At 36.5% G+C, this 20,554-nt stretch overlaps 1 protein-coding gene, 1 long non-coding RNA gene and 1 pseudogene across 3 annotated transcripts; 2 read left to right on the top strand and 1 right to left on the bottom strand.

Annotated features, from left to right (window-relative positions):
- Positions 1–492: 492 nt before the first annotated feature.
- LOC148196613 (uncharacterized) lies at positions 493–1,077 on the top strand (annotated as a pseudogene).
- An 802-nt stretch (positions 1,078–1,879) lies between these two features.
- LOC148196612 (uncharacterized) lies at positions 1,880–3,630 on the bottom strand. Its single transcript, XM_088093455.1, has 3 exons — positions 2,830–3,630; positions 2,555–2,693; positions 1,880–2,482 (listed from the first exon to the last, which is right to left on the bottom strand). The coding sequence occupies exons 1-3, from the start codon at positions 2,957–2,959 to the stop codon at positions 2,359–2,361; spliced, it is 393 nt and encodes a 130-aa protein (XP_087949581.1). The 5' UTR covers positions 2,960–3,630; the 3' UTR covers positions 1,880–2,358.
- Positions 3,631–5,417: 1,787 nt separating this feature from the next.
- Positions 5,418–20,458, top strand: LOC124834669 (uncharacterized). 2 transcript variants are annotated; one of them, XR_007028507.2, is made up of 4 exons: positions 5,481–6,942; positions 15,305–15,371; positions 15,519–15,590; positions 20,136–20,458. It is a non-coding gene; the product is annotated as an uncharacterized LOC124834669 (long non-coding RNA). The 2 variants fall into 2 exon arrangements; XR_015780115.1 differs by lacking the exons at positions 15,305–15,371; positions 15,519–15,590 and having other exon boundaries at positions 5,418–6,942.
- The last annotated feature ends 96 nt before the right edge of the window (positions 20,459–20,554 follow it).

The following is a 20,554-nucleotide window of genomic DNA, read 5'->3' as shown; positions in this document are numbered from 1 at the left end:
AAACCACTAAGAACATAAGTCCTAGACACAAAATTACAAATATTACAAAAGCTTTTCATCTCAATACAAGTCTTCAAAAGATCTTCTTGAATCTTAATTTCTCTTGACTTGATTTAGACATCATCAAAACTTCATCTTCATCATTTTGCTAACAAAACGATGCTACATTTTACTTGTGTTCTTATCTTTTTAAGCCTCATTTTAGAAAGTAATCATGAGGTGATACATTTGTTACTCAGGGATTCATAAATTGGAATAAGAAGGAAAGACCATTAACTTGTGTCCGAGGTCCTAATAGTACTCATAACACTTCTTGGAGGAATGGTCAAGATTTAATGAATCAAAATCAATATATTGAAGTTGCAATATCTAAGCAATTTGAACAAGTTCATGACTTATATCAAAAGAGTTTGACAACGTCAATTGATTGCATTTATTTTCTATTAAAGTAAGCTTTTCATGGTCATGATGAATCAACCAATTTAACTCCTTAAACTTCTTAAATTTCTTGATGAACACAATGAATCAATAAATCATCTTGTCTTGGAAAATGCTTTTTGAACATATCAATTAATTGCTCAAAAAATCAAAAGGATATTGTTAATGTTGCTACATTGAAAACCACTAATGCTATTACTACTAATCTTGGAAATGAATTATTTGCTATCATTATTAATGAAGCACGTGACATATCAAACAAGGAGTAAATGGATGTTGCTTTGCGCTATGTTAACAAAAAAAGGAAAGTATTGTTAAGTGTTTTTTTTTTACGGTTGATGTTAAAGATACTACAACTTTATCATGGAAAATAACAATTGATGAATTATTTTGTAAACATAGGCTTAGTATATCAAGAATTCATGGAGAAGGTTATGATTGTGCTAGCAACATGCAAGGGGAATTTTGTGGTCTCAAAGTTTAATCTTAAAGGACAACTCATTTGCTTTTTAAGTACATTGTTTTGATCATCAATTACAACTCACATTAGTTGCTATAGCAAACAATCACATTCAAGTTATCTCTATTTTTAATTTGGTGTCCAATTTAGTAAATGTTGTTGGGAGATCTTGCAAATGACATAACATGCTTCGTGAAAAGCAAATAATGTTAGAGAGGCATTAGGAAAAGAAGAAATTCCTACAGGATAAGGTTTAAAAAAAAATTAGCCTTAAATGAGTTGTTGATACTCATTGGGATTCACATTATGCAACTTTGATTGATCTATTATGTTCTTGAAATTATAAAAGAAGGTGGATAATATGTGTATCAAAGAGCTTAAACAAATGTCTCTTTTTCCTAGAGGAATTTGATTTTTCCTTCACATTGCATTTAATGAAAAAATGTATCATCAATGTTATAAACTTGGTTAATATCACAAAGTTACCATTGCAAACTATGGGATGATAAATGGAAGTCTTTATTGCAAGAAGTAATTTCATTTTACAAAAAACATTCCTAAGCATTCCATTAACTTTCCTAGTATGGAAGACAATTTTTTTCTAAAGGGAGATCACAACTGAGCATTATTATCGTGTTGATTTATTTTATATTGTTTCACGAATTTAATGATTGTTTTACATAAACAAATACTTAGTTGCTTCTTTGCATGGATTGTTTAGTTTAGGGGTAGGCAAATCAAACTAAACTGCATTGCACTACTAAAAATTGTATTGAACTAAAAATTAGTTCAGAAAAACTGAACTGCACTAAAAAATAGTTCAGAAAAACTGAACTGAACTATTTTTTGTTTTATCAAACTGTACTGAACTGAACTACTAACTATATTAATTTTGAACTGAATTATACTAATTTTAACCAAGAACTACACTAACTATACAACACTAACTAGTAAAATTGCATTAATAAAACTACACTGGTTCTAAAATCTGATTTTAACACTGCTAATAACAAATTAATTTAGAAAGCTTAAAAACAATACAAACAATTCCTAAAATGTATAGCAGTTTGACTAAAGGGTTATAAAGAGCATAATAAAATAGTACCTTCATGACAGCTAAATTAGTGTCAATACCGTCAACTTTAACACCATCAACTGTAGCAAATATAACCTTTTTATGATTGTTCTTAGATTCTTTAATCGCTATTTCCAATTCAGTTATTTCTCCAACAGATATTTCACCCACAACAATCCTGCTCTCATTTGAGTTGTTTGAACTTGTTCCAAATACAAATCCTAAGTTAGAAACCATGTCCAAGGCTGAGATAGAATGCATTCTACCACCATCCTTGAAATCATTCTCATGATCTGACTCTCTTCTGTTTGCCATATTTGCAAGGGTTTCTAATACCAAGTCTCCACCCGGAAGCTGATCACATAAATTAAACATGAGAAGAGCATCATAGTACAGGAATCAGGGAACTAATATCTTGAATAGCTTGTAAACGCAAAATTCCTAAAACAGCCTTCCAAAGCACTTCATCTTTGGAAACTCTTGGAAACTCTAGTATAACAGGTTCTGATCTACAAGAGAAGTACTTTTGAAAGTTAATAACAAGATAAATTTTCAGCAGTTATAATTGTTAAATTACTTACAGGGACGATGAACTATAGAAGACTGCCTTGTCAAAAAGTCGAGTACCGTATGGTCCAGTCAACTCAGGTTTAACAACTTGTTTAAGATCTTCTGACAAGTAGTATCTTTTTGGTTTATCATATGATACAACACGAAGTGCTTCGAAATGAAGTGCATCATGCCACAGAGAAAAGTTAAGAATAAACAATGTATACTCCTACTTTATCACTAAGTATATATAATAATATGCGCTTAAGAAACATAGCTAATAAATTTATCCTTTTCCCACACTTACCAGGCCAGGTTGATATTCCTACATGCTCAAGGACTGGTTGTGTTGTGATTGTTCCATCAACCTCGAGAATCTTCTCTTCTATAGAGAATCTTACAGCAGCCAAGAGAGACGACTCAGAATTGCTCTTCATTTTTCTTATAGCTCTGTTAAAATAAACATAAAAATTAAATAATTTATGCAAAAAAATAATTGTGCATACCACTGATCACATACTAAATAATGCAAGAAAACAACAGAGTGTTGCATCAGAGACTGACGCAGATAAATACAGAACCTCCCTCTCTGAAATTAAAAAATATAAAATAAAAAATTAAACTGAAAATGTTATTGAATCATTTTGGCGTTTGATTAGAAGCAATGAACCTGGACTTCAGTCCACAAGCGGAGTCAGAATAACCATCACAATTATGTGCATACACTACCCTAAATTTTCATTACAAACTTAATAAGGTGCTCATGTGCTAATAGGGGAGAAAGGCTTTCTCAAATAATAAGCATGACTGTCTTGAGTCTTTAAACAACACCATCACCTTTTCCCGATGTTAAAGGATACAATAAAACTCCACTAACCCTTTTCCAGTTGTTAAGAAACCTAGAAGTGGCTTCTCAGTTTTCAGAGAAAGAAATATAAAGATGGAAAAAAAAAACTTTAGTAATCTTTATTGAATTATAAACAAAGAAGCTACGGAAAAATTCTCCTTCTAAGGATTTTCCCTTTCAACAATAGAGCTAAAGCCCAGTTCTCAAATGATGACCAAACAGAATGCCCATGCCTCTATCCCCTCCTTTTATTTATGCATTTAACCTAATTCCACTAAAGACAAAAGATACCAACCACTTGGTTTCATAAAAGGAGAAACATGGTATATATAGTATACACAATTATAGAACATCCAGATTAATGAAGTATAAGCTTGGTAAAGAGGTCAAACATAAAGGAACAAAGTGGAGGCATATTTGGTAATACAACTGTTATGCATATTTGGTAATCCCAATCTTTAGAAAAGGTAGGAAACAAGAGGAGAAGCTTCTTCGAGGGAGTTCTATTATGAAAAATAATATCAAGTCAATCAGATACATACATACAATCTTTAGTTTAATTGTCTTCCCATCATCCTACTCAACAATGCAAATTTTCTACACAAAATAAAATGTAATGATCAATTGAGCAAGAAATGACAAGTTAAAAAGGTGTTATATTGTACTCACAAAATCAACTCTGATGGTGCTTATGTAGCTTTGAATGTATGAATCATCCTATAGCACAACATTGTAAAACAATATTGAGCATTTGTGTACCGTTTCCAAGACAAAACAACATGAAAAACAAAGCATTAAGGTTATAGTCTTACGCACATGTACTTTAGATAACTAACAAATTGTGGCAAAGCTTCAATCATCCAAATTAATAGCAGCACTTGAAGGTCCCATTTCATTTTGAGAGGTTATCTCTAAAAAAATATATTTCATAATTTTTTAACACTTAAAATATAAATTAAAAAATATATAAATTTGTCATATAATCCAATTTATCAAGTTCATTAGGATCATCATCAAAAAGTATAGAGAAAGGTGTTCCTTTTAACCAATCTTGTGTGCAAACAAGCACTTCCACTATTTAGGCGTTAGGCAACTATGATAAGGACTAACCACTCTTCCTCCTGTACTGAATACACACTCTGATGCTACGGTAGAGATAGGAATGGCTAACACCTCTCGAGCCATGTTCGCAAGGATAGGAAATCTAGTCGAGTTGACTTTCTACCAATGTAAAATATCAAGCTCAATTGACTTCATATAAGGTTCAGGATCCTCTCTCAAGTATTTATCAAGCTCTGATATATAATCAAATCTTAGTCCTCTCTCAAGTATTTATCCACCTAGTTTCAACATCAAGACAAACAATACCTTTGTAAGAAATTCCCTCTTGTTCAACACATGCCTTGAATCTAGCAAATCTAGCAGGAGAAGATTTCACATATTTAACTGCACTCCAGATTTTTGAAATTGAATCTTTGATCTCTTTTAAGCCATCCTTCACAATCAAACTTAATATATCAGCACAACAACGCATATGAACATATTCTCCCTTTAAGACAAGACAATTCCATGATAAGATCCTTCTTTTGAGGTACTGGACCCCAACATCATTTGTTGTAGCATTATCCACGGTGATGCTAAGGACTCGCTTCAACTCCCAATTATTCAAACAAGCCTCAACATGTTTAGCAATGAACTCCCTTGAATGTCCCGTTGTTTGAGAAAAATTCAAAATTTTCTTTTGAAGTTTCCAATCATTATCAATAAAATGAGCTATTAAACTCATGTAATTTATGTTTTGGATTGATGTCCATGTGTTTGTAGTTAAACAAACCCTCTCACACTGCTTTAATAGAAACATTTTCAACTTTACGTTTTCCTCTTCATAGAGTTCCCACATTTCACGCCTCAATGTAGTGCAGGATGGGACTTCAAATCGTGGTTGCAAGGACCATACAAAGTCACGGAAGTCCTCATTTTCCACAAATCGAAAAGGAAGCTCAGACTTCACAAACATCTTCACCAACTTCATTCGAGATGCATTTTGGTCAAATTTAGAAATAATTGGTGAAGGGCTAACACTAACTTCTGCAGTTGATGATGAAAGCTTTTGCCTTTTGAATGCTTCTCTATTAGGATTTTCTTTACATCTCGCCAAATGATTCCTTATCCCACTTGTTCCAGCCAAATATTTAATCAAATCACCACAATAATTGCATTTGGCCTTCTTCTTAGAATATGGTTTTTGTTTAGTAAAATGTCCCTACACATCTGATCGACCCTTACTATTCTCAGTTGACGATGAATCAATACAAGGAGGTCAATAATCCATTCTAGAAGTATTTGGTGTGAGGGTTTCTATCGTTTCTAGCATTCACGTCACTACATTAATTAAGAGTTCTGTCAACACCCAATTTCGTCCGGATAGATAAAAACGTCTAGAATTGAGAAGAGATAATAAAATAAAATATTAAAAGGTTTTTTAATATTCTTTTATATATCTATTTTTGGGAAGAAATAAAAAAAAATAAAAAAAAACGTCTTGTCTTTATTTTCTTTTTTTTCGGATTATTTATGTTTGTTATTTTTATCATTATTATTATTATTATTTTACTTTATTTTATTTTATTTTATTTTATTTTATTTTATTTTATTTTATTTTATTTCATTTTATTTTATTTTATTATTTTTTTTTCTCTACTTTTTGTATCTTTTTATTCTCCTTTATTTATTGTTATGTTTTTATCCTGGTTCTTGCCTTCGTTTTATTTTATAGGTTTTTCTTTTGTTGTTTAGTATATTTATCATTTTTTTCCTTAATCTATGTATATATTTATTTTGTTTATTTACTTATTTTATTTATTTTTATTTTTATTTTTATTTTTTTATTTGTTTTAATTATCAAGGTTTTCCTTTATTGAAAGTTTTCTTAAGTAATATATTTGATTCATTTCTAATATTTTGCAAAAAGAAAAAAAAAACGAAACGCAAAAGTCAACTGAGCTGCCTGCAATCCGAAAAGCAGTAGGCAATGCTTACCAACCTGTAACATTTACTGTAATGCTTAAAATGTTCATGCAGTGAAAGAAAGCTTTTTTTCCTCTTGCTAAAAATTCTCATGCAGAGCTGCCTCATACAATCATGCATTGTAGAAGGAAAGGTATCTGAATAGCTTTTCCCAACTGATCTATTCTAAACATAAGGAAAGGAAAAAGACAAGAAGGAAATCAGAGGTCAAAGGATATGCCCTGATCTCCAGGAGGGGGGCAGCGGGAGCAGCATTGGTGGTTTTGTTTTTTTAAAAAAAATTTGGTTTTCATCACGGTGAAAAAGGGGGAAAGATCAGGGAAAAGGGGAGAGAACACTGAGCCTTAGTGGGGGGAAGAAAAAAACTTTCATTTTCTTTCAACTCCATCCTCGGACCCTCGTTGCCATCCGGTATCCCTTGTTCACGTTCACTATAGTTTTCTGGCACCTGCAACAACGTTGGGAACGAAGGGGAAATTGAATCCAGTAAAGAAAAGGGAGACTAAAGCAAAAAGGAAAGTTTTATCTTCTCTTGAAGCTGCGAAGGTAAGTCTCCATACATCCAGGCTCTTTGGTAATGCTCGTTTATATGTTTTATGTATGTTTGCCTTATGCCTGCTGAAAGATGAATGAAATTGTGTTCAGTCAATGATGCATACAGTTGTGTTTGCTTTTCCTCGGTTAATCAAACCCCCTGGTAATTCAAACTGCACCCAAAATGCAGTTTCAATGCCTGCAAACTTCATCTATTTTGTTAACAATAACAAATAGGCATATACTCCCCAACATCAAAGCTTCAGTACCCATTAGCATCCAGAAAGCATGTAATAAAAAGCAAACAGGCATAGGTGTTTTCATATCAGCTCTCATGAGAGAATAGAAAAGAGGAATAGTTTTTTCTCTCCACTGGACAATGCGCATGTCGGTCGCAGATATCTTCCATCTTAAGATCATCCTCCACCTGTATCAAACAGAATAAACATACTAAATCACGGCTCCCTCCCACCAAGCACCAAAATTTTGTCATCCTCAGCCTGTAACACAATCTATCAGATTAGCCCACTCCCTCAAGGTTTCTATGTTACAACATTCATTAGGGTAATTCCAAAAAAAAGAAAAAGAAAAGGGGCACCACTGTTTCAGACAGAACAGACACCCATCGTTCTTAATCTCAGAAAACAAAACATCCAAACTAATCAGTATATTTCAAAGGGAATGAGAGAAGGAGAGTGGTGGCGCCGGTGAGCAAAGGAGCTCCGGCAAGGGCAACTGGTCGCATCGCCGGTACGACCCTGGTTCGTGGTCCGAGAGGTGACGACTGGGTGCGACGGTTATGGCAGAATAGGAGAAGCTTGGCGCGGCAACCGGAAGGAACTGCGGTAGCTATCGGCGCACTGGCGGCGGCCGGTCTTGGAGGAGGTGGTGGCGCATGTGTAGAGAAAGCAAACCCCTCCCTGGGTCATCGTCTCCGAAGCGGAAAGAGAGGGAGAGCGAAGGCGACGCCCTGGGTCGCGTCTAGCAGTGGCTGGTTTGGCGGAGACAGTTGTACGCGCGCGAAGAAACGGAGAAGGAGGGGACCTCCCGCGCGCGAGGACGGAGAGAAAGATTTGAGGGCGGCTCCGGGGGCGCTTGATCGCCGGTGTCGCTTTGGATTGAGCCGGGGTCGCGGCTAACGGTGGCCGGCCGTTTGAACGGGGACTGAGGCAGAGGGGGGTGATGATTGCTCCAAGGGTTTCTCGTTCAAGTAGAGGAATTCAAGCCTCTGGGTGCATTGGAGATGAGTTGGGACGTGAGAACCCCTAGGGTTTTCCAGATCTGAGAAATGAAAAAGGGCCTTGGGCCTTCTGATCCAGCCTAAAAAATAATAATAAATAAATAAAACCTTTTCTCTCTCACGCGTACCCCCATTTCTCACCCGCACACCCCCTATCCATTCCCTTGGCCTGGGCTCAGGCCCATTCTGTTCCTAAAAAATAAAAAAAACAAATTTTCTCCTGCGCCCCCTTATTCTCATTTTCGCACCCCTTCCCACCTGGGCTTTGGCCCAGTTTTGCTTTTTTTTGTTTAAACACTCCTTTTTCTTATTTGGCACCTCCACACCTTTTTTTTTTATTATTTTTTTTTATTTTTTTATTTTTTTTTATTTTAGTTTATTTCACTTACCTAGTATTTTACTTTTATTTTATCCTTTTACTTTATACTTTATTTTCATTATTTATTTATTTATCCTTTTATTTTATTATTATTATTATTATTATTGTTATTATTTTTTTTTCACTCTCTTTTGTTCCCATTTTAAATATTTATCTATTTTTTTAAATGCACTTTTATAAATAATAGTAAAGATATTTTAAAGGTTTAAACACATGTGTGATCGCACGCATCGTCCTTGTGTTAGAACCTTTTCTACTTCTCTTCTAAAAAGTAATAATAGAAATATTTTAAAGGTTTAAACACATGTGTGATCGCACGCATCGTCCTTGTGTTAGAACCTTTTCTACTTCTCTTCTAAATAAATAATAATAAAGATATTTTAAAGGTTTAAACACATGTGTGATCGTACGCATCGTCCTTGTGTTAGAACCTTTTCTTCTTCTCTTCTAAAAAATAATAATAAAAATATTTTAAAGGTTTAGACACATGTGTGATCGCACGCATCGTCCTTGTGTTAGAACCTTTTCTTCTTCTCTTCTAAAAAATAGTAAAAATGTTTTAAAGGTTTAGGCATATGTGTGATCGCACGCATCGTCCTTGTGCCAAAAACCTCTCCTCGTTCACTTCCCGAAAATCCAAAATCATTTCCAAACAAAATTCTCAAACAATTTCCTAAACAAAATTTCCAACACAGCTTCAGAAAGAACTACGTAACCCTGATTTCTCATTTTGAATGAGAATACGTAGGAGCAAGGTCAATCCTTGTCGGGCCCAAAAAACTAAAAAATATATTTTGTTTATTTATAATTTTATTTTAGGGGATAGTTAAACAATTTTGAAAACCACATCATATTCGTGCATTTAATTAAAGGTACTGCCTTAAGGCAGGCGTTGTAGGGTGTTAATACCTTCCCTATACGTAACCGACTCCCGAACCTAGAATCTGGTTTTCACGGACCGTGTCTTATCATTTTATGGTTTTTCCGTAGTTTTCCAGAATAAACTATGGTGGCGACTCCAAATCTCTTTTCAAAACCCGTTTCTTTGGATCGTCGTCCCGTCGCGATATTGGTTGCGACAAGTTCAATCAAACAAAAGGCAAATTTATCTAAATGATGATGATATAGGGTCTGAAAACAAATTCAGAAATCACGTCACTACATTGATGAAAGTGTAACAATTCATTAAACCGCTCCTAACTTGAGCGTCGGAGTGCCTTTTGCAGGTACCTCCTTCTTGGTCAAGAGTGCAAACGAGCGAAGTGCACGACTCAAGCGTTGGAAAGCAGGAAAGCCACGTCTGAAAATGTTAGTCTCTCAGCCCTACACAAACCCTACCGAAATATTTTGACGTCCACCTGGGGCCGAGAGAAGCAGAAGAAGTCCAATGATGACCACGGGAAACATGGAGGAGCAACAAAGTACTAGAGAATTTATCAAAGAGATGCAGGCACGCCCACAGTTGGAGATGTAGTGGAAGCACGCAGAGGAAATTTCGACACTATGGGAAGAACGTGCCACTAACCACCAGGAACAAAGCATTCGTCATCAATAGCCCACTCAGATTGCAAATTGGTGAAAACTAAACAAAAGAAGGAGTAAAATTTGAAAGCCTTTATGAAAGGATATAATGAGACCGCACGATGAGGTCCAGTGACGCACTCACCACTTTGCCAAATTTGGTGTCAACCCCCCACAATTCGGCCTTACAGGTATATAGCCATTCGACTTCAAAAGTCTTCAGCCTCAAAGGTATTCGGTCACCAGGCCTCTATTGCTCGGCCTTCCATGGCCTCAAGTGTTCAGGTATTCGGCCATTCGGCCTAGCAGTCTTCCAGCCGTTCGGCCTCAAGAGTATTTGACCATTCAGCCCTTGCAAGTATTCGACCATTCGGCCTTACAGCTATGCAGTCGTTCGGCCTTACAAGCATTCGGCCTTAGCCACTCAACTGTTTGGTCTCAGAGGCATTCGGCCATTTTTGCCTCAATGCGTATTCAGCAATTCAGCTTCATAGGTTTCCGGCCATTCGGCCTCAAAGTGCAGGTGACAAGATCAAACCACTTAGCCAAAAGGAATACAAAACCGAGAGGTAAATCCTTCTCGTCAACCAGGAACCTCTGAGGATAAAAATCGAGAGGTAAATCCATCTCGTCAACCAGGAAGCTCTAATGACAAAGACCGAAACGTAAATCCAACTCATCAACCGGAAAGCTCTACTGCCGAAGACCCAGAGGTAAATCCTTCTCGACCGAGAGGTAAATCCCTCTCATCAACTTAAAATTTGATAACGAAGACCGAGAGCTAAATCCCTCTCGTGAACCGGGAAGCTCTAATGACGAAGATCGGGAGGTAAATCCCTCTCGGCCGAGAGGTAAATCCCTCTCGTAAACTAAAACGTTGATAATGAAGACCGAGAGGTAAATCCCTCTCGTGAACCGGGAAGCTCTGATGACGAAGACCGAGAAGTAAATCCCTCTCGTCAACCGAAAAGCTCTGATGAAGAAGACCGAAAGGAAAATCCCTCTTGCCCGAGAGGTAAATCCCTCTCGTCAACTAAAAAGTTGATAACAAGGACTGAGAGGTAAATCCCTCTCGTGAACCGAGAAGCTCTGATGACGAAGACCGAGAGGCAAATCCCTCTCGTCAACTAGGAAGCTCTGATGACGAAGACCGAGAGCTAAATCCCTCTCATGAACCGGGAAGCTCTAATAACGAAGACCAAGAGGTAAATCCCTCTCGACCGAAAGGTAAATCCCTCTCGTCAACTAAAAATTTGATAACAAAGACCGAGAGGTAAATCCCTGTCGTGAACCGAGAAGCTCTGATGACGAAGACCGAGACGTAAATCCCTCTCGGCCGAGAGGTAAATCCCTCTCCTCAACTAAAAAGTTGATGACGATGACCGGATGGTAAATCCCGATTGGCCAGGAGGTAAATCCCTCGTCAACTAGGAAGCTCTGACGGCAAAGACCGAGATGTAAATCCCTCTCGGTCGCGAGGTAAATCTCTCTCGTCAACTAAAAAGTTAATAACGAAAACCCAGAGGTAAATCCCTCTCTAGAACCAGGAAGTTGTGATGACGAAGATCGAGAGGTAAATCCCTCTTATCAACCGGGAAGCTCTGATGACGAAGAAGGTAAATCTCTCTCGTCAACTAAAAAGTTGATAACGAAGACCGAGAGGTAAATCCCTCTCGTGAATCGGGAAGCTCTAATGACGAAGACCGAGAGGTAAATCCCTCTCGTGAACCAGGAAGCTCTGATGACGAAGACCGAGAGGTAAATCCCTCTCGTCAACCGGGAAGCTCTGATGACGAAGACTGAGAGGTAAATCCCTCTCGTCAACTAAAAAGTTGATAACAAAGACCGAGAGCTAAATCCCTCTCGTGAACCGGGAATCTCTGATGACGAAGACCGAGAGGTAAATCCCTATCGTCAACCGGGAAGCTCTGATGATGAAGACCGAGAGGTAAATCCCTCTCGTCAACTAAAAAGTTGATACGAAGACTGAAATGTAAACGCCGCTCGACCGAGAGGTAAATCCCTCGTCATCCAAGAAGCTCTGATGGCAAAGATCGAGAGCTAAATCCCTCTCGACTGAGAGGTAAATCCCTCTCGTCAACTAAAAAGTTGATAACGAAGACCGTGAAGTAAATCCCTTTCGTCAACCAGGAAGTGAACCCATCATTCTCGTCCATTAGAAAGTTCTCTATAACTCCTAGATCATAAAACCAAGAGCTGAGGAACAATCGTTCTCATCTGAGCATCTTCAACCGAACAGTCTCGCTTGCTTCGCCGTCTAGCCTTATAAAATGAGTTTAATCATCTACATTCGGACTTTACAGTCTTCCCGCCTTTCGACCTCAAGAGTATTCGGCCATTTGTCCTTTACAGGTATTCGACCATTCGACCTCACAAGCATTCGGCCATTACAGTCTTCCAGTCATTCAGCCTTGGGAGTATTTGGTCATTCGACCCTTACAGGCATTCGGCCATTCGACCTCAACACAGATTTAGCAATTCAGTTTCAGAGGTGTTAGGCCATTCGGCCTCAAATACTCAACCATTCGGCATCACAAGAAAAAATTTCTTCCATCAATCGTCGCTCGATCTAGAGAAGAGCAAAGACTTAAAGCACAATGAAAACAACATCCTAGTACAATGAGAACAACCTCTCCCAGGCTCACATAAGTCCTATAGTTAACCTTGGCTAAAGCCGAACAGTTAACTCGGACTTGTGGGCATAATGTATGGTATATGGGCTGGGTCGAGCGGTTTGAGGAATGAGTTGATCGGTCCAGGGAAACATCATGACTACATTATGCATTAATTGGGCCAAAGGTTAAAGTGACTTGTATTGGGTCATAATAAGATTACCATGCTAATGGGCTAATAAGTCATTGGGCCAATAGTCCAATAGATGATACAATAATCAAAGATATCTGATTAAAGATATTGATAAGCTGAGGGATCTGATTCAAGATATTGATAGAGTTGTTTGTGAGCAACCAATCGAATCTAAAGGTAAGTTTGTTTTTATCTTATTGGATCTGTGTTATTTAGGATCATGACATGACTTATAAATACAAGGCCAGTGCTAAAAGCCAAGGATGTTCTATTTACATTCAACTCACACTGGAAAAATCCAACATACTCAATTATGATAAACAATTCACTTTACCGCTCCTAATTTGAGCGTCGGAGTTCCTTTTACATGTATCTCCCTCTCGGTCAAGAGTGCAAACGAGCAGAGCAAACGACTCAAGCGTTGGAAAACACGAAAGCCACGTCAGAAAAGGTTAGTCTCTTAGTCCTACACAATCCCTACCGAAACACATAGTAATGTAGAGTTTTCATCTTTGAAAGAATTATAAATTTTTGGAGAGAAGTTGGTTGAAATTAGAAGACATTGTTTATCCATTAGTTTACCAACAATAATGATTTTTCCCATTGCTACAATAATCATGGGAAGAGCCTTTTATGCTATATGATTTTGCCCATTGCTACAACAATCATGGAAAGAGCCTTTTATGCCATAAAATTTGTGAACAATAGGTTGCATAATCAGATGGAGATACATAGACGAATGATTGTCTAGTAACTTATATTGAGAAAGATGTGTTCAATAAAATTGATAATGAAATGATCATTCAACAATTTCAAAACATAAAATCACATTAAGGACAATTATAAAATATACAATTTATTTTGAATAGATATATTGAACTTTATTATTTCGATACTTATGTTTTTATCTTCGTATGTATGATAATAATTATTATTAATTTATATTATTTAAAAAGTAAATTGCTCCCATTAAAGATCTTAGATCAACCACTAATTATAATTACAAATAAAATTAGTAAAATGAAATCAAATTTAGTTTGATTTAGGCTTAGCATGAAAGAACACATAATACATTAAGATTTGATTAAACTTATTCCTTTTAGTTTAAGTTACAACTTCCTTTGGTTAATCTAATCGGGTTTATGAGTTATTTAAATTTATCTAATAAACAAAATATATTTTGTCCACCACAATTATAAATAGTTATTTTTTATTTTTATTTTTTATCTTTATTCTTAACTATATTTAGACGTTTACGGTTAAAAATAGAAAAAAAAAATTAAGATAATTAAATTTTTATGTATCTGCTTTAATTAAGTAATTTAATAGAAATAAAATAATTATATTATATATATTAACCATTAATTTATTTTTCATATTATATCTTTATTAAAAGTAAATATAATTTACAATGTACTTTTACATATTAATTTTGATATTATTTTTTATAACATAATTATTGTGATATTATTGTTTGAAATGTGATTGAAAAATTATAATGTAGGAAAAAAATTATAAACTTTAACTAAAATATAATTCTGTTAAATAAACAATATGAAACGTAAAATTTTGAATGAAAGGTTAAATTATATATATATATATATATATATATATATATATGTATATATATATATGTATATATATATATGTATATATATATATGTGTATGTCTGTATGTATATATTTTATTTATTAAATTATGTGTCTAAAAATATAATTTTCTTAATTTGAAATATTATTTATAATCTAAACTATACTCATTAATATATTTTTTTATATTAAACCAAACTAAATATGTGTTATGAATTTAAAACTACCAAATTGTTTTACTTACATTTGGAAGTTTTTAAGTGGTAAACATTTAGTAGGTTATTTTATGTATTTTTATACTTACAAATCATTAAAAATACAAAAGAAATTAAATAATCATGTAACAAATACCTTTTATCTATCATTTATATATGTAAAACCAAACTGAACTTGAGTACAAATTTATATTTATATTTATTGAGGTAATTTTCTATGTTTACTAATTTTCTAAAATCAAATATCCTAGTGGATTTTGTATAATATATTATGTGTTATACATCTTTTGGTATAATTTAAAAGTTTTTATTATCATATTAGATATATTCTATAATTATTTATATACATATATTATTAAAGGTGTATTTGATTATTGGCAAAAGAAAATATTGAAAATGTAAGAACATTAAAATAGAGCAAAGGGTGCCTTAAATTAATAGGACCAGGCTTTAATTGGGCTTTTCAAAACATTATGGTCCAATTGCTCAAGCACACTACTCTCTCTCTAAAACTCAGACTTATATTTTCTCTGCCTTCTCTCTACAACCTCTCCTCCTTCTCTCTTCAATCTCCTTTCACTAAGCTAGTAGATTTCGTTTTAGGTGGTGCTCAAACGTCCACGACGTAGAGGGCTTTAAAACCATCCGATCAGTTTTGGGTTCTAAGCTGGTAAGTCCCTCCATGCAACCTCCTCTTTATTCTTGAACGAAGACGTATATTCTTGTTGGTTGCATGTGTTTTCTTGCTTTCCCTTCTTCTGTTTCTACTCAATTCTAGCTCTAAGAGTTGTTTCCATCACCATTTCGGTGGTTGTAGGACATTGTTCGGGTTCTTGCTGTGAGAGGTACCGTTAGGGCATTTCAGTGAGCTGTGCGGTTTTACTCCAAGGTTAGGGGAGCTAGAATGTTTCTTTAATTGGTTGCATGAACTGTATGTTGAGTTTTGTACTGTTGCGTTTTTGATGTTGTGTTTGGACTTAGAAAGATTCAGTTGCATGTGTTAGGTTGAATGACTGTGAAATTGGATTTTAATGTATGTAAACTATTTTGAGATGTATGTAAATTCTATAATGTCTATGTTGATGTGTTTGGGCTGAGAGACATGTTGTAACAGTGAATGGATGGAAAATTTGGTATTCTGTAAGGGTTTTGGGTCACTTGAGAGGAAGTGAGGTAGTGATTTTGGGAAGTAGGGGTTCTGGGCACATTTGGACTGTTGGGACAGCTTAGGCAAGTCAATTGTGACTTGTTAGGATCATAAAACTGATTCAGAACAGGCTAAAAATGGTAGAATTAGAAGTGAGCCCCTAAGTTGAGGAAACTAGTCTTTTAAGAAGGAATTTGGGTCTTAATCACTGTAGGAACGAATAAAAATCAACTAGATAAGTTTAATCAGGTTTATATCAACCATTAGAGGCTTTAGAAGTTGGCCAAGAGGCCTAGAAATGGTAAGGGCTGGTGTGAGTGTGTGATTCTGTAGAACTTGCGTTCTACAGATGATGCAGAGTCGCTATGTGAACTGTCTCGCATAGCGAGACCCTGTAGAGGGTGCTCACTATCGGAGTCATTCGCTGTGCGAGCTGGTGCGTTGTGCGAATGACCAGAGGGTGTTGCTCTCTGTTTGTGGATTCGCCTGGCAAATCCTGTCGCTATGCGACTGGTGGTGGTCTGGAACCACTGCCCATTTAATTCGAAAGGCGAGTGGGGCACAAAGCGAGAGTTTTAGGGGGTGGTATTGGTAGTGTTCGGTCTTAGTGGGTGGTTTTGGTAGCGTTCGGACTTAGTGGGTGGTCTTAAGTAGCGTTCGGTCTTAGTGGGTGGTCTTGGTAGCGTTCGGTCTTAGTGGGTGGTCTTAAGTAGCGTTCGGTCTTAGTGGGTGGTCTTAAGTAGCGTTCAGTCTTAGTGGGTGGTCTTGGTAGCGTTCGGTCTTAGTGGGTGGTCTTGGTAGCATTCGATCTTATTAGCACTCGATCTCTTAAGTAGTGTTCGGTCGTAGTAACATTCGGTCGTAGTAGCATTCGGTCTCTCTTAGTGGTTGGTCCTAAATAGTGTTCGGCCACTTCTTTAGTCTTACCTTTTATGGACCGTTCGGTTTTGTCTTTGGGAAGAGAGATATCGTTCGGTCTCCACCATTCACAGGGTGTTTCGGTCTTCCTCATTATGTCTTGATGTTTTCTGTTTGGCCGATATTCCTATTTATTCCAGTATGATATTTTAATTAATTGTTCCAATTGCTTTAAGGGCTTATGTGTGCATTGTCATGTTGGTGTTAAAGTGAAAAGTATCAGTATTGGACGTAATTCCATGATCCTCAAGGGGGGATACATGGTGGTGCCCTTTCAGTGTGTTTAGAATGATTTACATGGAAGCTCAGTCTTGGGGGTTTTCTTGATGCTCCAATGGTCTTTCATTCTCAAGTAGATAGGATTGATCCATGTTGTGAGGAGTAGCAGGAGGTCCTAGTCTTGGGTGCTTTCAGTATGGCCCAAGGTGAGTGATAACAGACTAACCTCGTGAGTGTGGTAGGGTGAAACCCATTAGCAATGGCTTTGCAAAGAGTAGAGGCCACCATGAGTGCATAACCCGCCATAGCTCAGCAATCATTCTAAGTCCGGACGAGTCAAGTTTAAGTGCAACAAGTCATGTTTGTATAGTCTGATATATTTGTCTTTAATTGCATGGTGTGTGAATGCTATCACATGATTTTATATCTAGCTCAACCTTGCTTGTGTGTTTGTGTTTGCTTGGGTATGCTTTTCTTTTACAATGATCATCCACTTGGATGTGAGCAGAGATGGATGAGGTGCCTCTGGAACAGGCTTTGGAGGAAGACAATGTTGCTGCTTAGTTTCATTAGGACTTTAAGTGGTTCCTTATCTTTTAAAACACTCTAGTATGTTTAAGTTTTAAATCATGACACAATTTGGGATGACTGTAAACTTAACAACTTTAATTACAGTCTACTCTAATTGTTCTATTTTATTTAAATGTGGACTTACTATGTTATATGCTTCTATATAATCTGGGATGTCACAGAAAAGATATAGATAATGTGAGAACCTGAAAAATCTGAATTAGAAAGCTAATAGGGTATTAAGTTAATGAAACCAAAATTTCTTTCTTAAAAACACATTTTAGAACATCCTGGTTCATTAGCCAAGCCCTACTCCCTCTCTAGAACTAATTTCTCCCAAGTTCTCTACCTTCTCTCTACCAAATCTCTTCACTGAGCCGTTTGATTTCCGATCAGGTGGTGCCCCGCAATACCCGCGGCGTAGAGGGCTTCGTTTTAAACCGATGACTTTCTCCGTTCTTCATTCCAACCGGTAAGTAGTTTCCTTTCCTCCTCCTCCCCTGTTTTAGAACCTAGAACATGTAGTTCTACTGGTTGCATGTATCTTGTGTTCCCCCTTTTCCCACTCTTTGCTAAATCTTGAGCTCTAAGAGCCGTTTTCGTCACCAATGTGGTGGTTGTAGGGTGTTGTCTAGGTTCTTGCTGAGTCCGGCATTGTTGAGTCGTTCTTGTGAGCTAGGCTGCTCAACTATAAGGTAAGGGGAGCTAGAATACTTCTTTATTTTGTGATATGATATGAATGTATGTTGAAATCTGACTCTGTATGTTGCTTCAGAATATCATTTTGGTTTGATATGTATATGGTGTGGTTTGTGCTTAAATTGAATTCTATGAAGTTGTGCTGTGATGTTTATAACTGTTTTGAATTAATCTTGATGTTGTAATTTGAGCATGTTGGAAGTGCTTGGAGTGACAAATCTGTTATAGTTGAATTAAATGAAAAGTTAAGTGAAATTATAGTGTTTTAGGGCAAATTGGAGGAAGTGAAGTAGTGATTTTGGGCATTGGAGGTCTTGAGTGCAATTGGGATGTTTGGGTAGCTCAGATAAGTCAATTGTGACTTGTTAGGAACTTTAAATTGGCCAAAAACATGTTAAAAGTGGTATAACTAAAATTGGGCCTCTAAGTTGTTCAATTTGGTATTTTATAACAAGTATTGAGTCTTAAACCTTTTAGATTGATTGTAGGGATGTTTAAAATTAGTTAGATAAGTACAATCAGAGTTAAAACTCAAATTAGGGGTGTTAGAAGTTAGGGAATTGGACTAAAAATGGTAAGAGGATGTGTGAGTGCATAATTCTGCAGAACTTGCATTCTGTAGATTATGCAGTCTCTCTATGCGGATGGTTTCGCATAGCGAGACCCTGTAGAAGGGTGCTCACGGTTTAGTCATTCGTTGTGCCAAATGGTGCGCTGTGCGAATGAGTAGAAAGTATTGCCCTCTGCCTTGTGATTCGCATAGCGAATCTATTCGCTGTGCGACTGGAAGGAGTCTGGGGTTGCATTTTTTGGTTAATTCGCAGAGCGATGGGGGCGCATAGTGAGTTGTCTTAGGGGGTTGGTCTTTGTCTGAGCTCTTGCATAGCCACTAGGGTGTGTTATGCGAGAGGCATGAGGTGTGGCACCTCTGTGAGTTAATTCGCAATGCGAATAATGTGCACTGTGCGAAACACTCTTAGTTTCGTTGTGTGAAGGGGTGCGCTGTGCGAGACGTTCAGGGTTTTATTCTCTATCTTCTCTTTTTTGTTGTTTCACATAGAGTTGAATGTTGTATGGTTTGTGAAGTATGTGTCGAAGCATATTGTATTGTATGATGGGATTCAATCATGTTGTATATTGTTAAAGTGAAAGTGTATGTGATTCAAAGGTATGAATGGTGATTCAAAGTGATTGAAAGTATGTGGTTTTACAAGTATGGTTGATGGACGTAATTCCACGGATCTCAAAGTGAGGTTACATGGTGGTGCCCTATGTTATTGGACGTAATTCCATGGATCTCAAAGTGAGATTATATGGTGGTGTCCTATGTTATTGGACGTAATTCCATGGATCTCAAAGGGAGGTTACATGGTGGTGCCCTATGTTATTGGACGTAATTCCATGATCTTCAAGGAGAAGATTTATGGTGGTGCCCTTAGTGTTTAGAATGATTTGCATGGTAGCTCAGTCTTGGGGGGTTTTCTGATGCTCCAATGGTCTTTCATTCTCAAGTAGAGAGGATTTATCCATGTGGTGAGGAGTAGCAGGAGGTCCTAGTCTTGGGTGCTTCCAGTATGGCCCAATGTGAGTGATAACAGACTAACCTCGTGAGTGTGGTAGGGTGAAACCCATTGGCAATGGCTTTGCAAAGCAGTAGAAGCCACCACGAGTGCATAACCCGCCATAGCTCGGCAATCATTCTAAGTCTGGACGAGTCAAGTTTAAAGTGTAACAAGTTGTGTTAAGTGACCTAGTATATATGAATTAAACTTGCATGTTGGGTGTGATTGTTATAACATGATTTTTGTATATCTAGCTCATCCTTATGCTTGTGTTTGTGTGTGTTTCTGTTGCAATAATCATCCATTTGGTTGTGAGCAGAGGTAGATGAGGTGCTTCTGGAGCAGGCCTTAGAGGGAGATGATGTTGCAGCTTAGTCTAGTTAGGACTCTTAGTTGTTCCCTATCATTTTGAAATACTCTAATGTGTTTAAGTTTTAAACTATGATTTCTGTTTTTGGATGACTGTAACCTTAATACTTTATTTACAGTCTTATTCTAACTCTTCGAGGGAGATGATGCTGCAACTTAGTCTAGTTAGGACTCTTAGTTGTTCCCTATCATTTTGAAATACTCTAATGTGTTTAAGTTTTAAACTATGACTTCTGTTTTAGGATGACTGTAACCTTAATACTTTATTTACAATCTTATTCTAATTGTTCTCTTATATTAAAAATGTGGACTGCTATATTATATATTTATGTATAATCTGGGATGTTACAAATATTGTTTATTATATAT

This window comes from Vigna umbellata, chromosome 6, assembly GCF_029865625.1.
Source record: "Vigna umbellata cultivar VRB3 chromosome 6, Vumbellata_1.0, whole genome shotgun sequence".
Taxonomy (NCBI): domain Eukaryota; kingdom Viridiplantae; phylum Streptophyta; class Magnoliopsida; order Fabales; family Fabaceae; genus Vigna; species Vigna umbellata.
This window is presented reverse-complemented; position numbering and strand designations above follow the sequence as displayed.